Source organism: Oncorhynchus gorbuscha, linkage group LG05 (genome assembly GCF_021184085.1).
Source record: "Oncorhynchus gorbuscha isolate QuinsamMale2020 ecotype Even-year linkage group LG05, OgorEven_v1.0, whole genome shotgun sequence".
In the NCBI taxonomy this organism is placed as follows: Eukaryota; Metazoa; Chordata; class Actinopteri; order Salmoniformes; family Salmonidae; genus Oncorhynchus; species Oncorhynchus gorbuscha.
This window is the reverse complement of record NC_060177.1, coordinates 67,331,337-67,345,697: the sequence shown is the minus strand read 5'-3', so window position 1 is coordinate 67,345,697 and position 14,361 is coordinate 67,331,337. Positions and strand designations below refer to the sequence as shown.

The following is a 14,361-nucleotide window of genomic DNA, read 5'->3' as shown; positions in this document are numbered from 1 at the left end:
GTGGTGTGTCATTCTTGCTTTGTTCTGACTGGACCCGATACCCGACTTACTGCTAAATAACTAGTTTGACAGAGTCTCACAGACAGGTAATATCACAGTCGCTTGAAGGCTAAATGTCCCAATTTACATTGGGATTTATCAGAATATGTAAGCACCCATTTAATTTAATTCTCTAAATAACAAAGTCATGAATGGATCACCTCTAAAGCATATAATGGATGTTTAAAAAAGGACGGACCTACTTTTAAAATAATCATAGGTCTTGTTGTTCAAGTTCTTCCATTTACAGCCAATATGAATCATTGGCAGCCCAATTCCGATTTCTTTTCCCACTAAATTGATATTTTGACCAATCACATCTTTTCACATTAGACCTGTTCCAGAGCTGATTTGATTGGTCAAAAGAATAATTAGTGAAAAAAAGATCAGAAATACACTGCATTTCTAAAATCAACCATATAGGCCTACTGCTTATAACGTGCATACAGACAGTGTGGCTTTTGGATGAGAGGAAGGACATCATGGTGTGTATTGATTACTGCTTTCCAGGCTACTGGTTCTGGAATGTTATCAGTTGCAGGAGGGAACTTCCTGAAGAATTCCACAGATGTAACTCCTGCAACACTACGAACACAGGACATTTACCGCTTTGCTTCACAGAAGAATGGAAGCGTGCCAGTGGATGTGGAGCCGCGGTGCCGATAGCTTCTGATGGATGTGAACAATGACATCAAGTTCAACCATTGTAGTGCGTTTTGAGTTCGAGCTAAATTTAACATTGACTAGAGGTAAAATTATCTAATGGCTTCATGTACATTTAAAATGAAACGTTTCAGGAAAAGCTGGAATTGTAATTTAGAACTCATATTAACGATATCGTCTTTTATTTTACTGTTACATTAGATTACCAGTGGAATAACCATTTGTGGGTCATTCATTTTTTCTGTAAGATACCAAGGGGTTTTCCCGTAGGGGAACAGGTATTGCAGTCAGCAACCCATTCACCATGAGACTAATGACACTTGCCAGATTACCGAGAGTGCCCAAGGGTTTGACAGAAGCTATCCTGTGATTCTGGAATACACATACCCATTCTATTCACACTGGTTACTTTTTAGGAAACAAGTCTACTACCAAATATACGTTCTCTTTGCTTTATTTCTTCTTCCTACATACCATGTGAAAATGTATTTATTTTGTCTCAAAACTTAAAAGGTGACAAAAACATTCCTTTGTATGACTATCTGTAAAAATGAAAAGTTTTTTTGAAGACAGTATTTGAAGAGAGGTGAAGGGTGGGTAGCCCATGATTAGGGTGATTTGAGTGTCAAAATAATTTTAAAGAATGAAAACAATTGTATTGAATCGTTACCTCCACGCCACTCCTCTGGGGCAGTCTTTTTCAGTGTTGTCGCTGGGTTCACAAGAGAAAGGCAACAGACTACCTTTGAGCAGTTCACAGTAACAACACCACTGGTATTGAAAGTTAACACACATCAACTAATGGACACATCTGTAAACACAGGGTGACAATATTGTAGTGAGTCTGGACAGGGGATTGGCTGGGCCTCTTCTTTAGCATCATGGTAGTATGTGAAGTTGTTTCACATCCCTCTAGAATGCTCATTTCACCACCAGTTAGATGTCCATTTCAAACTGTGCATCATCCCCTTCACAAACAAAAACACGTGTTAATTTATTTCCTACTGACCCTATATAATAGCCTATTTGAAGAGTCTGACAGGCAATACTTTCATAAGGTGCAAATATTGAAACCTGAAAATTATCAAAACATTGAGCTTCCAGTAAATCTGAACATTTTCTCTCATTAAATAACATATTTTCCATAAAACAAATTGATTTCCTATGACTGTTTTCAGGGATGTTATTTTGTTGTTGGCACAGTAATCTCTGAGATACGAGTAAATAGTTTTCCTGCTTGACTGGATCACGTTCTTACCAGCACTCCTGTCAGCAGGTACCGTGATGTTGTTGTACAGTGGTTCTCCATTATGGGCCTTTACATTGATGATGTGTTTTGAGGGTGGGCTGGTGACCCCTGGAATGTCAGGGAGAGAGTACGGCGGAGTCCTGGCCAGCGGGGAAGTGCGGCACTCCAGCAGGAACTGCCGGTCGTAGATAATTCTTGTACCTAAGGTGAAAGAGGAGGGTAGGGGTAGAAATGTTCAATAAATAGTGATGCAAATGTTATGGATCAAACAGGAACACAATCCCTCCATAGCACTCATCCTGTTCCGCAGTCCTATTTGGTTGAACCCTCCCTGCACTGAAACCTCACACATCAAATACTCTTTCATACTTTTCACAACAGGTGTCTGGATATTTTGGAACACTGAGAACGTGTGTGAAGTGAAATCTCTACATAAATAATGATAATTAAAAATGTGTGTACTTTTAATAATCTACAAGTGCATAAATCAACCCCAATGATTTGATATTTATGTTTATGGCTGAAAAAAACTACAACTAATGGCATCAACAAATGAATCAAATGCTTTTGGATTGCATGAATCCTCAAAATATATATGGTGCAAAATGGTTCTGTTTGTACTGTCCTCTGTGCTGTCCTGTCCACAGGGTAGTCAGTCACTGATATCTGCTCACCAAAGGGTGGTTCAAGGCAAGCTAGCCTACATATAATCGGCCAGCTGCTTTCTGTGCCAGAATTTCCCACGTTACTGAGGAGTGGCCTAAAAGGACAAGCCTCAGCAAAAAGGCAGAGGAGTAACCTGTGGGATCCCTCCGTGCATTATCCCTCCTGTTAACCTTGGACTAATATTAGAGCAGGAAACTGAGCTCTCTGCGTCCTATTTCCTATATATGGGCCCTGGTCAAAAGTTGTGCACTCTATAGGGAATTAGGGGTGGGAATTGCAAGGGACCTCAGGATATATTACAATAGCTAGGTGCCAATTCTTAATTTATTTCAACCATGTCTATGATGTACTAAATGCCTTATTGAAGAGCGATGTAAAATAATCCTCTGGGGCTTGATCCCCTTTTGCTGCAGTTTTCTGCCCCACTTATTGCAGAATCATTAACCTATAGTTTTAACTTGACAATTTATTCTGTGGTTATCCGTAAGATCTGGAAAGGGGCACAAGTCTTCCACCTACACAAAGGCAGAGATCCTTCTGAATTGGATACCTACTGTCCAATTTCCAAGCCATCTTGCCTTGACAAAATCCCTGGCCAACTCTCAGCCTAGAACGGTTTTAACTTCTCATTCTGTTCTTAATGAGCACCCAGGTTTTAGACCTGGACATAGCACTGTTTCAGTGGCTACAATTATCTTAGATGATGTGCTATATTGTTTAGATCATAAAAAAGTAATTGCGCTGACTTATATATTGACTTGTCAAAGGCGTTTGACACAGTTAACCATTTCTTACTTGTTCAAAGGTTGTCTGAAATAGTTATTGAACCAATTGCAAGTTGCCTATCTAACGGAATCAAATGTAGTTTCTTCAATATTACGAAAGGTGTGCCACATGGGTTGATTCTGGGCCCTGCTCTCTTCGCTATTTATACAAATAATATTTGTCTGTTAAAACCTGTAACATTCATCTCTACATGGATCATACAGTTATTTACCCCCGTGCCCTCAGTACAGCAGGCCATTCATGACCTTCAACTTTGTTGACTCAATTCAAAAATTGCTTACCAATTTTAAACTAGTGCTAAATGCTAATAAAACCAAATGTATTTTGCTCTCTCCGTCTCATAATATTGACCGTGAGGACCTGCATATTTGCACATTAAATGGAGCCTAAATTGAGCAAGTTGGGTATTTTGATTGGCAATAAGCTCTTAAAACACACATTGAAAAACTGACCAAAAAAAAGAGAAATAAGATTGGTTTCTTTTCTAGTAATAAATCCTGCCTCACTTTGGAAAGTAGTAGGAAGATTTGCTTGAATAACACTTCTCCCAGTACTTCATTATGGTAATATAGTCTACATACATGCTGCAGCCTCTGTTTTAAAACCTCTAGACTCAGTCTATCACTCAGCACTGTGTTTTATCACTGGGGACAATTTTCATACACATCACTGCATTTTCTATAGTTCTGTTTGCTGGGAGTCTGACTACCAGAAGGGCTCAACATTGCCTACTTTTTGTATTTAAAAGGGTTCTTCAGAATCCCCAACTACCTCGGCTCACGTAATAATTGGAGATCCAGCAACTTTCAGCCCCGCTCTCTGGACTGTCTGGTTCTGGAGGACCCATGGGTCTCCACTGAGCTGGGGACTTGACTCGCTGGTCTCCATTGGACAGTTTAGAGCCAATTTGAGGGAGATCATATGTGATAGTTGTGTTTGTTTTGATTAATCTTGTTGTATTGAATTGTGGATTCATGTTCACAAGGCTTCCTTGAGAATGAGACCCTGGTCTCAATGGTGATCCCCGTCTAAATAAAAGTAAAACAAATTAAATCATCACCTGAGCACCACTTTCTTCACAATCTACGCCACGGACGGACGGACGGACGGGCGCGCGCGCGCACACACACACACACACACCAAAAAAAAAATCACAGTATAGCGATTCTCACAATTCTATATGTAATGCGATACTGTGATTTTATTGCGATTCGATGTTCCAAACAAATTGCTCATCATATGTCTGCTGCAGAGGGACAAGAGAGAGACATGGGAAAACAAGTGTATATCAGTCATGGAAATAAAAGTGCTGAAAACAAAATTGTCTCCCCATTTGGATAACGAGCTTTGAAGGAAAAATACTGTGGTTTTGGTGCAGGTACAGCCAACTAGCGCAGGTACAGCCAACTAGCGCAGGTACAGCCAACTAGCGCAGGTACAGCCAACTAGCGCAGGTACAGCCAACTAGCGCAGGTACAGCCAACTAGCGCAGGTACAGCCAACTAGCGCAGGTACAGCCAACTAGCTCAAAAAATAATATTGCGGTATTGTCAAAACGATACATTGTCAAAAGTAATATCCCAAAAATGTAACTGTATTAATTTTTTTCCACATCACTATAGGGAATAGGGTGCCATTAGGGACACTCCCTGGGAGTTAACCAGCTCACCATGACATCACCACATGTCAATAAACAAATGTCAATATTATTAAGGAAATTAGTAGGAACATTTTATCCCTCATATCTTTCTTGTTATTGCATATTTTACATATCATTCAATGCATTTAAGTTCTAGGAAACTCTATATGTGTCTCATTTGTTAATGGCATTTTAATGGCATCTGCAAGATAAGAAACTGCAACATGATCTGGCAGGTTCTGCTAGTGCATTAATCATCTCTGAATCAGTGTTGAACGGCACCACCAACACTTCAGCTGTGACCAAGTGAAGAGGGAGGAAGTGAAAGGCCTTGTGTGGAAACATTTAGTGCTTTCCTGGATCCTTGAAACGTCCCTAACCTAAACCAAAGCCGTTTGAAAATGTCCATTTCAAAAGGGTTACATCAGAGTTGGGATGTCACAAGGATTCTGTTTAGACTTTTCCGTGTGGAAACGCTTTAAAAAACATGACAGGCAACAGTGTCCTAGCCTACATATTCATAATTCAATTCACAATGGCATGCAATCCATGCATTAATCATGCAACAAATATGTTCTCTGGGACTACTTCAAATGTCAGATACTTTTACTTTACAATGCACTCTAGTCTCTACCTGCCTGCTCTACCTGCTTCACACGATATGAAAGCACTCATGTCAGTTGTTGCACAGATGTGACCACGCATGCATGTGCATATAACACATCCTATGAATACAACAAGTGGGGTGGCAGGTAAGTCTAGTGGTTAGAGCGTTGGGCCAGTAACCGAAAGGTTGCTGGATCGAATCCCAAGCTGACTTGGCAAAAATAAATTGTTCTGCCCCTAAACAAGGCAGTGAACCCACTGTTCCCAGTAGGCTGTCATTGTAAATAAGAATTTGTTCTTGCCCAACTTGCCTATGTAAAAAAATGTATTTAAAAAAGTTGATGTTGGTGTGTCGCAGCTCTCTTGGGCATTTACTGTTTTCTATTTTTACTAATGCCATACCTAGCCTTAAGTAAAGCCTGTGTCCATGTATGCGAATGATTCACCATTATACACGCCGAAAACACAGATAATGAAATAATTGCAACCCTAAACAAAGAGTTGTTCCGTTTTAGAATGGGTGACTAGTCCTAAACATCTCTCAAACTAAAACCATTGTATTTGGTGCAAAGCATTCCTTAAGTTATAGACAGACCTCAGCTGAATCTGATAATGAATAATGTGGCTTTTGATCAAGATGATTAGACTAAACTACTTGGTGTTACCTTAGATTGTAAACTGTCTTGGTTAAAGCATAATGGTTCAATTACAACTCAATGGTTGTAAAGATGGAGAGAAGTCTGTCCGTGATAAAGAGATGCAGGCTGTTATCTTTATTATTGCCCAGTCATATGGTCAGGTCGTGCAAAGAACGACCTAAGAAAGCTGCAGCTGATCCAGAACAGAGCAGCCAGTCTTGCTCTTCACTGTAATCAGAGGGCTACTTTCCAATGTGTGTTTTACGAGAGCTTATTGTCAATCAAAATACCCAAGTATTTTTGCTCAATTTAGGCTCTCTTTAATGTGCAAATATGCAGGTTCTCACGGTCAATATTACAAGACCGAGAGAACAAAATACATTTGGTTTTATTAGCATTTAACAATACTATGCATGCCAGCCTCTCTTGGTTATAAGTTGAGAGTGACTGCATCACTTCTTGTTTTTATAGGAAACATTAATATGAAAATTCCCCCCAAAATTAACTTACTCCACTAGGGGTCTTTTCACAGCCCCCAGGTCCAGAACAAATTCAGGTAAAGTACTTTTTAGAGCCATGATTGCATGGAACTCCCATCTCAGACAGCCCAAGTGAACACCAAACATGGTTTTAAAAAACAAATAAAGTAACACCTCTCCCCTATCTGACTTCATTACACTTGTATGTAAATGTTAACTGGTATGTATAAGTTATGCATGTAGTGTTCGGTCAACACATTATACACTTTTAAACGTATGCATCTCTGTTCTTGTCTATTACTGTTCTGTATTGTTATGTTATATGTGGACCCAAGGAAGAATTGATGTGGCTTTTGCAACAGCTAATGGGGATCCTAATAAAAGCCCTAAATCCTTGAACGGATTAAATGCTGCAGACGCCTGTCATAAAACAGAATATGAATTGAACCTACAAAGTGGACACTTAAACTCTGATCTAGGAAAAAGCTGACAAGTCCATGTTTTCAATTAGGTCTAATTTGCGGTAATCATACCCATATCCCTGCCCAGTCTGTTTTCATTTAACTTAATTAAAAAAAGGGAAAACCTGTGATTTCCATTGCATAATCACTTCGGTTATTTGCTGGGACGGCAGGTAGCCTAGTGGTTAGAAAGTTGGACTAGTAACCAAAAGGTTGCAAGATCGAGTCCCCGAGCTGACAAGGTAAAAATCAGTTGTTCTTCAAGGCAGTTTTTTGTTCCCAGTAAGCTGTCATTGTAAATAAGAATTTGTTCTTAACTGACTTGCCTAGTTAAATAAAGGTTTAACAAAACAATCACTCAATCTATTGTTGCCATGCTATAAACCAGGGGTTGAAATAAGCAACGCTTGACGATGAGTTGGTTATTTGAATCATCTGCCTAGTGCTAGGGCAGAAACCAAACCGGGGCCCCGGGACTGCTGTAACTACTACCAAACTAACTAACTAGTTGGCTTAATTATTTAGCTACACAAATGTTAGCTAAGTGACGATCTCTCGCAGTTGTCTGTAAGTTACCACTACTTCCAGTTATTAGCCGAGACAGCTGATTGAAGCAAGATTCCTACTGATATCAAGTCACACCAGCTGGTACATGATAATGATGATCGTGGTGGTACAACTTAAACAACGTAAAGTTACACTATATACCACTATATACCCTTTATAGTTAACAAGCGGATGCAAACAATGGCACGCTATCAGAAACTAAACAAAGTCACTGAGAAAGACATGAGCATGTTGCAGGCTGAAGTTAATGCGTTTGTCAGTGTACAATACTGCACCGCAAACATTTTGCTAGAGAAATTTGACTGCTGGCCTTGTCCTTTATCTAGAGATTTTACAACCCATCGAGGTTGTGTTCGGGGCACCTGCATAGCTCTGATAATTTCCCGTTGAGTTACATATGGCATAACACACACATATATATATATATATATATATATATATAAGGCTAGCTACTGTTACCTCCAGGAGTTATGCTGAACGGAGTTCCTCCGGGAGTTGTGGAGTATTCGTGGGGCATGTGCGCCGCGTCGTTTATAGTCACCCATCTGGTCGGAATGGACTTGCTAGTAGTGGTTTTCTGACAGCCCGAAGACATTTTCCAAACACAGGGCCGTTTTCTAATATCTACAAATTAAACAACGTAAAGATCCTGGACATTAAACTTTTGTTGTGGGGTTCTCAGTTCTTTGCTTTGGATCAATAGCAAACTAGCTACTTTTCATAAAATAATAAGTACAAATAATGTTAACTAGTCACACATTCCAAGACGCAAACCTATAGCAGAGGCCAGGTTCTTTATTTATTAAAGGACTTTCGCGCACGTTCTTCCAAACTCACCCTCAGCACGCACTCATTGATATTATACCGCCCCGCACTGTTGGATGGTGTGGTTTCTTAGACACAGTATATCGACAAATGTCCAAGTTGGAAAATAGCGAGTGAGCCAAACTGATTTAGGCATCAATCAAAGCGGTGTAATAATATGATACTGTTAATCAGTGTGTCTGTGTTCTTGAAAATGTTAGAAACATTATAGTCATATAATGACGGATGCAATGCATGTCTTTTGAGTAAAGATGACCTATTCAATATCCTGAGATATTACTGACATAATGCTCCAGGACTTTCATAATACAACTTTCATAATAATACAACCCATTTCTCATTGCCAGATCTGCTCCCTACCATATCCTTCTGTGAAAGAATACCCCAACTGTGAAAACTTTAGAGCCATTGAAAAACAAAACAAGCTATAGGCCTCTGGCCTTCCGGTAAAATGTAATAATATTGTTCACATACATTCAACAGGTAAAATAATACTAATCTCATACAAACTCACACACACACAAACACAGGGACATTTAATTTCTTTATTAATTTTGTAAATGATTTGAGCTGGTGTACAGGGTAGATTATCTATAGATGTCATCGGATTCCATTTGATTAAAAGGATTGTACATTTACATACGTTTTCCATATTTGACCTCTTCATAACAATAAAAAAAGCAAACAAAAAAAGTTAAAATACCGACAAGACCCCTATTTTTCCCAGGTTTCAGGCATTACCCATAACTCAACAGTCTCTTGGTAGCTATGATGCCAAAAGTACATCCATAACATTACTATAATCCCGTTGACAAGGGTGCATAGCATTCTAAGTAAATATATATTTTCATATATTATATATAGATTCATTTATATTAAAAACATTTTCTGTGCATGTGCGCAGTTGCATTCCTAAGTATTGAGTAATATGCTATTGCGTTAATAATGTCTTCAATACATTCTAAAGGAGTATATGTGTTCTCTAGTTTTTGCAACAGTTAATATTTTTTGCATGAACTTGGTTTATGTCGTCACCTCCATAGTCCTTCAGTTCATGATATTTTCACTATAACTTTGAATAAGTCTAAAGTCCTATCCACTCCTCCCTCTCATTGACTCCTCCGCTCAACCTGTCACTGTGTGGAAGGAAGCCTTAGAACTGGCTCAATCTCTTTTTGGTTATAGGGAGCAGGGATGGAATGGGGGTGGGCGGTGTTGAGGAAAAATGCTTGCCATCTAAAAAAAACCTAGCAAATGAAGTCCCCATGTATTGTCAGAGAGTTGTCTAACACTCTTCTCCCATAGATCCACATAGCCCAGTCTGCTGTCCCTGTCACCCCCCCCCCTGCAGAGGGAGGGATAGATGATCAAAAGTCTCAATACAAAATCCTGAGCTGAAGATCTGTTCTCTTTCTCTTTCTCATTCTCTTGTTCTGATCATGCATGGATGGGCATTGATTTATGAATATGTATGCATATATAAGAGTGTTCAGTTTTATACAGTTTCTTTGATAAACAACAGATCCTGAGTTCTGTAGATAGACTCAAACAGCCTGACATCTAGCCTTCCTACTCAACTAACATCTACAGAGCAACACCTTACATTCATTATCTGTGGCTACAGAGGCGGATAAAGCATGGACCTGGACTGGAGATTCATTTACATGTATTATTATTGCAGAGTGTTGATTTATATACTCGCTGGAGTGTTTGTGACACATTTTCCTTCGATATGAGAAATGTAATGTATTAGATCAGTTACGGTACAGTGCCAAGATGATCTATACATCTAATATGATGTAGGATGATATAATGTACTGAGGTAACATTACTGTGACCATGTTTTGTATGAATTAGGTTAGGGACTGGAGAGCCTCTGTTATGTCCACCAGTAGTGTCATATCACTTTCACACCCATGCCGATTTACCTCCGTCAACCCTGCACTGTCATTTGTCGAAACTAAATGCTGTTGTACTGTGTCAGTCTCAATTGTACTTACAATCAGAGGACTCATCACATGCATTGACGCACACAACATTCAAATGTTTCCTTAAAGTAAAATATGAATGTCATTAAGGCTTAAATCAACAATGAGTGGACACTTTTAGCTGTTTTTCAGTGTTGCTACATTCCCTTGATGAGTTTGAAAATTATACATTTGACAGCTTGCATAAAACTCAGGGAATGGCTGGTATGAAGTTAGATTCCTTGCCCCCCCAACCTTCAAGCACACACAATCACACACAAAAAAATAAACACTGTTGCGACTGGGAGAAAAACATTTGGATTAAGAGAACTCTCCAACAACCCATAACCAGTTACTCAGTCCACTAACATGTCTCCTTGGTCTACTTTACACAACCACAACTCTTTCTGTTCCATGCAGGTCAAGTGGATAGCAAGTGGGTTACTCGGGTTCTGGCATAGCTCCTGATCAGACAGTACATCTAAAGTCAAAGTAGTGAATGATAGTGATCATAGTGTGATCATTGTGCACACACACACACACACACACACACACACACACACACACACACACACACACACACACACACACACACACACACACACACACACACACACACACACACACACACACACACACACACACACACACACACACACACACACACACACACACACACACACACACACACAAATACCTACTCCTTCAACCAAAGTTATTATTGCTTTCCTTTAAACAAACATCCAACAATACATTTCTGATGGGAAACAGGGTAGGGTTGTACAGACATGAAGAGAGGGGTGAGAGGACAGGAGCAAGGTTTGGGGTGGGTTTGTGTGGGCTCACAGTTGTGGGGTCAATATTACAGTTTTTTAATCACAGTGATTGGTGGCTGGCTGTCTTCGCTAAACTTCTGAAAGTTGCCAACAATTCAAACAACACTTACAATCCCAACACTTACAAATCTCAGTAGCTACGTTCCTCTCTCTGCTGACTCTCACCTGTAACCAGCTTAACCAAAGCTACATTATTGCCTATGGTGTTCAAGTTACTTATTTACCCTTATCGGATGACGGGTAGGTGCTGAGATGATCTGTAAACTCTTTTTGGATATATCCTGTGATATCAGACAGAAACACTGTCGCTGTTGGACAGACACAGCAGAGGGGAGATGCTACATTAATTATTAGGAAACCCTGACCCCTGCTGGTAGAGGACAGGACTACTACATCCACATCGATAGGGACAGGACTGCTACATCCACATTGAGAGGGACGGGGGAGTGTAGGGAGAGGTGTAGGGAGGATGGGGTGTATAGATGCCTGAAGTGGGCTGCATACAGGAGATGGTGGTGACAGGATCCACCAGACAAACTAGACTATAGCTGTACACATACTGTAGGGTAGGGGAAAGGCCTATTCAAAGTCCTAATAATTGCACCAGCATTTACTCCAATAACATTCACCTTGGAAACACACAAACCACTCAAGGGGAGGTTGGTTATGAGGTTGGGGATGCAAATTCAAACAGAAACTCCTCTTCCTAAAACACAAAGAACTATGAAATGTTTCTGAAGCCAATAATGCCCTGTAGGTGAGATGAAGGGAGCAAAGGGAAGGAGCACATGAAAATCACAAAATAACAAATAACCAGACAAACAAAAACTGACAGATAAAACAGGCAGAATGACACAACGATTGTTTTGTTTGTTCTTATGTCCACACAGATCAAGATATATAGAATATGCACATTGAGTTAACCAGGGCAGATCTGAAACAGCAGCATCATCATCAGCATCGCAGAAGGTTTTTGTGACATAAAACACATGTAACACTCAGTCACATATCATTTAAGTGCATATAGTATGTACAACACCAACATCCTAAGTGTAGGCTACTGGAGTGGGACAGTGGGACATAAGGCTGAAACTAGCCTGTGGTGATGTTTGTTTGCTAGAAGAGTTTGATTAGTGTGACAGGGAGAGGGGAGCAAACCTTTGCCTAGAGATAATTCAGAGTATTTAACAGACTCCCTTTTCAGAAGTTTCACAAACAAACACTGCCCTTTTTCTTCAGGAAAAGGATGTATGACATTCACCTTTCCCTACACCTCATCATGACCTCCCATCCCACATGGGAGTGGTCCCCCCCCCTCCCATAACCCCTAGTACTGTAGTTAAAGACAGGCCATGCGCCAGCAGTCATTCATGCTGATACATATAACAGGAAGCACATTTTGGTTGCTAGTTTTTTTGTTGTCTCTGTTTGGTTTTTGTTTTATATGAAATCATGCTTCTAGCCTAGTAGTTAATGTTTTTTTGATAGTTTCTTTAAAAAAAAAAAGTACGAAAACTACAAGTAAATCCATTTCCTTCTCCGGTGCGTGCTGATCATCGGCGTAGCCGTTGTGGTTGTCGTTATTATGAAGTTGGTGTTTTGTCATTCAGATCTCTCTTCTTTTATCTCCATTATTACACTCCTCTTCATGTGCCTTCTTCCCCTGTCTCCTGCTGCCGGTCATGTGTCTAAGTAGGGTTGTTTTGGTGTGGGGTTCAACTCCTGGAGGGAAAAAGAAACAAAGGTTCATATGGCACAAGGACAAGCCTCCCATCAGTGTGAGGAAAATCAGACCAAACAGTTATGTTTTTTTTTTCGGTATGCAGTTTTCTCTACTGTTTGTAGAACCATCTGCAACTGGACATTTGTAATATAACTGTTTTCTGTAATCAAGAACAAAGAGAGTATCGGCAATACCGGGTTAGCTAAAATCTACGGCGCCGTTTTCCATTAGCCAAGCAGTAACCTCGTATGGAAGCATTCACATATTAGGGTTTCTAACCGTAGCTAGGTCAGAGCTTGTCAGAGCTTGTCAGAGCTTGGATAAAGAGGCAATTTACCCCAACCTTCCTTTCAAGCTTGGAAATAGGGGACTCCAGACACCAGAGTCATATATACAATGCCTTCAGCAAGTATTCAGAAGTTTCATACCCCTTGACTTATTTTATATTTTGAATTCAAAATGGATTCAATACATTTTTCTCACCTAATACCCAATAATGTTAAAGTGTAAACATGTTCTTAGAAATTTTGTGCAAATGTATTGAAAATGAAATACATAAATATCTCATTTACATACTGTATGTTTTATTTTTATTTATTTTACTAGGCAAGTCAGTTAAGAACAAATTCTTATTTTCAATGACGGCCTAGGAACTGTTCAGGAGCAGAACGACAGATTGTGTACCTTGTCAGCTCGGGGATTTGAACTTGCAACCTTTCGCTTACTAGTCCAATGCTCTAACTACTAGGCTACCCTGCCGCCCCAATGTATTCACACACCTGAGTCAATACATTTTTAGAATCACTTTTGGCAGCGATTACAGCTGTGAGTCTTTCTGGGTGAGTCTCTAAGAGCTTTGCACACCTGGATTATACAATATTTGCCCATTATTCTTTACAAAATTATTCAAGCTCCCATCAAATTGGTTGTTGATCATTGCTAGACAACCATTTAAATCTTACCATAGATTTTCAAGACGATTTTAATTCAAAACTGTAACTTGACCACTCAGGAACATACACTGTCTTCTTGGTAAGCAACTCCATTGTAGATTTGGCCTTGTGTTTTAGGTTATTGTCTTGCTGAAACATTCATTAATCTCCCAGTGTCTGGTGGAAAGCAGACTGAAGCAGGGTTTCCTCCAGGATTGTGCCTGTGTTTAGCGCCATTCCATTTATTTTTTATCCTGAAAACCTCCCCAGTCCTTAGCGATCACA

The 14,361-nt window shown here is 39.8% G+C and overlaps 2 protein-coding genes across 23 annotated transcripts in view; both read right to left on the bottom strand.

Moving 5' to 3' along the window:
* Positions 1 to 1,140: 1,140 nt before the first annotated feature.
* LOC124035220 (eukaryotic translation initiation factor 4E-binding protein 2-like) lies at positions 1,141 to 8,979 on the bottom strand. 2 transcript variants are annotated; one of them, XM_046348661.1, is made up of 4 exons: positions 8,631 to 8,979; positions 8,253 to 8,417; positions 1,961 to 2,152; positions 1,141 to 1,670 (listed from the first exon to the last, which is right to left on the bottom strand). In XM_046348661.1, exons 2-4 carry the CDS (start codon positions 8,386 to 8,388, stop codon positions 1,639 to 1,641), a joined length of 360 nt encoding a protein of 119 aa, XP_046204617.1. In that variant the 5' UTR covers positions 8,389 to 8,417; positions 8,631 to 8,979; the 3' UTR covers positions 1,141 to 1,638. The 2 variants fall into 2 exon arrangements, with proteins under 2 accessions (XP_046204617.1, XP_046204616.1); XM_046348660.1 differs by having other exon boundaries at positions 8,253 to 8,979.
* A 170-nt stretch (positions 8,980 to 9,149) lies between these two features.
* LOC124036354 (ankyrin-1-like) overlaps positions 9,150 to 14,361 on the bottom strand; it is a 217,481-nt gene continuing 212,269 nt past the window's right edge. For all 21 annotated transcript variants that reach the window (XM_046350835.1, XM_046350834.1, XM_046350826.1 and 18 more), the window contains one exon: positions 9,150 to 13,143. In XM_046350835.1, coding sequence (XP_046206791.1) covers positions 13,102 to 13,143 — 42 coding nt within the window. In that variant the 3' untranslated portion in view covers positions 9,150 to 13,101. The remainder of the gene's footprint in view (positions 13,144 to 14,361) is intronic.

Excerpts from the sequence above, each read along its gene's own strand:
- LOC124035220 (XM_046348660.1), bottom strand. The coding sequence starts at position 8,388 with ATGTCTTCGGGCTGTCAGAAAACCACTACTAGCAAGTCCATTCCGACC. Across the intron at positions 2,153-8,252 it reads GTTCAGCATAACTCCTGGAG|GTACAAGAATTATCTACGAC; the intron begins GTAACAGTAGCT and ends CTTTCACCTTAG. Across the intron at positions 1,671-1,960 it reads ACCTGCTGACAGGAGTGCTG|GGGATGATGCACAGTTTGAA; the intron begins GTAAGAACGTGA and ends TTGTTTGTGAAG.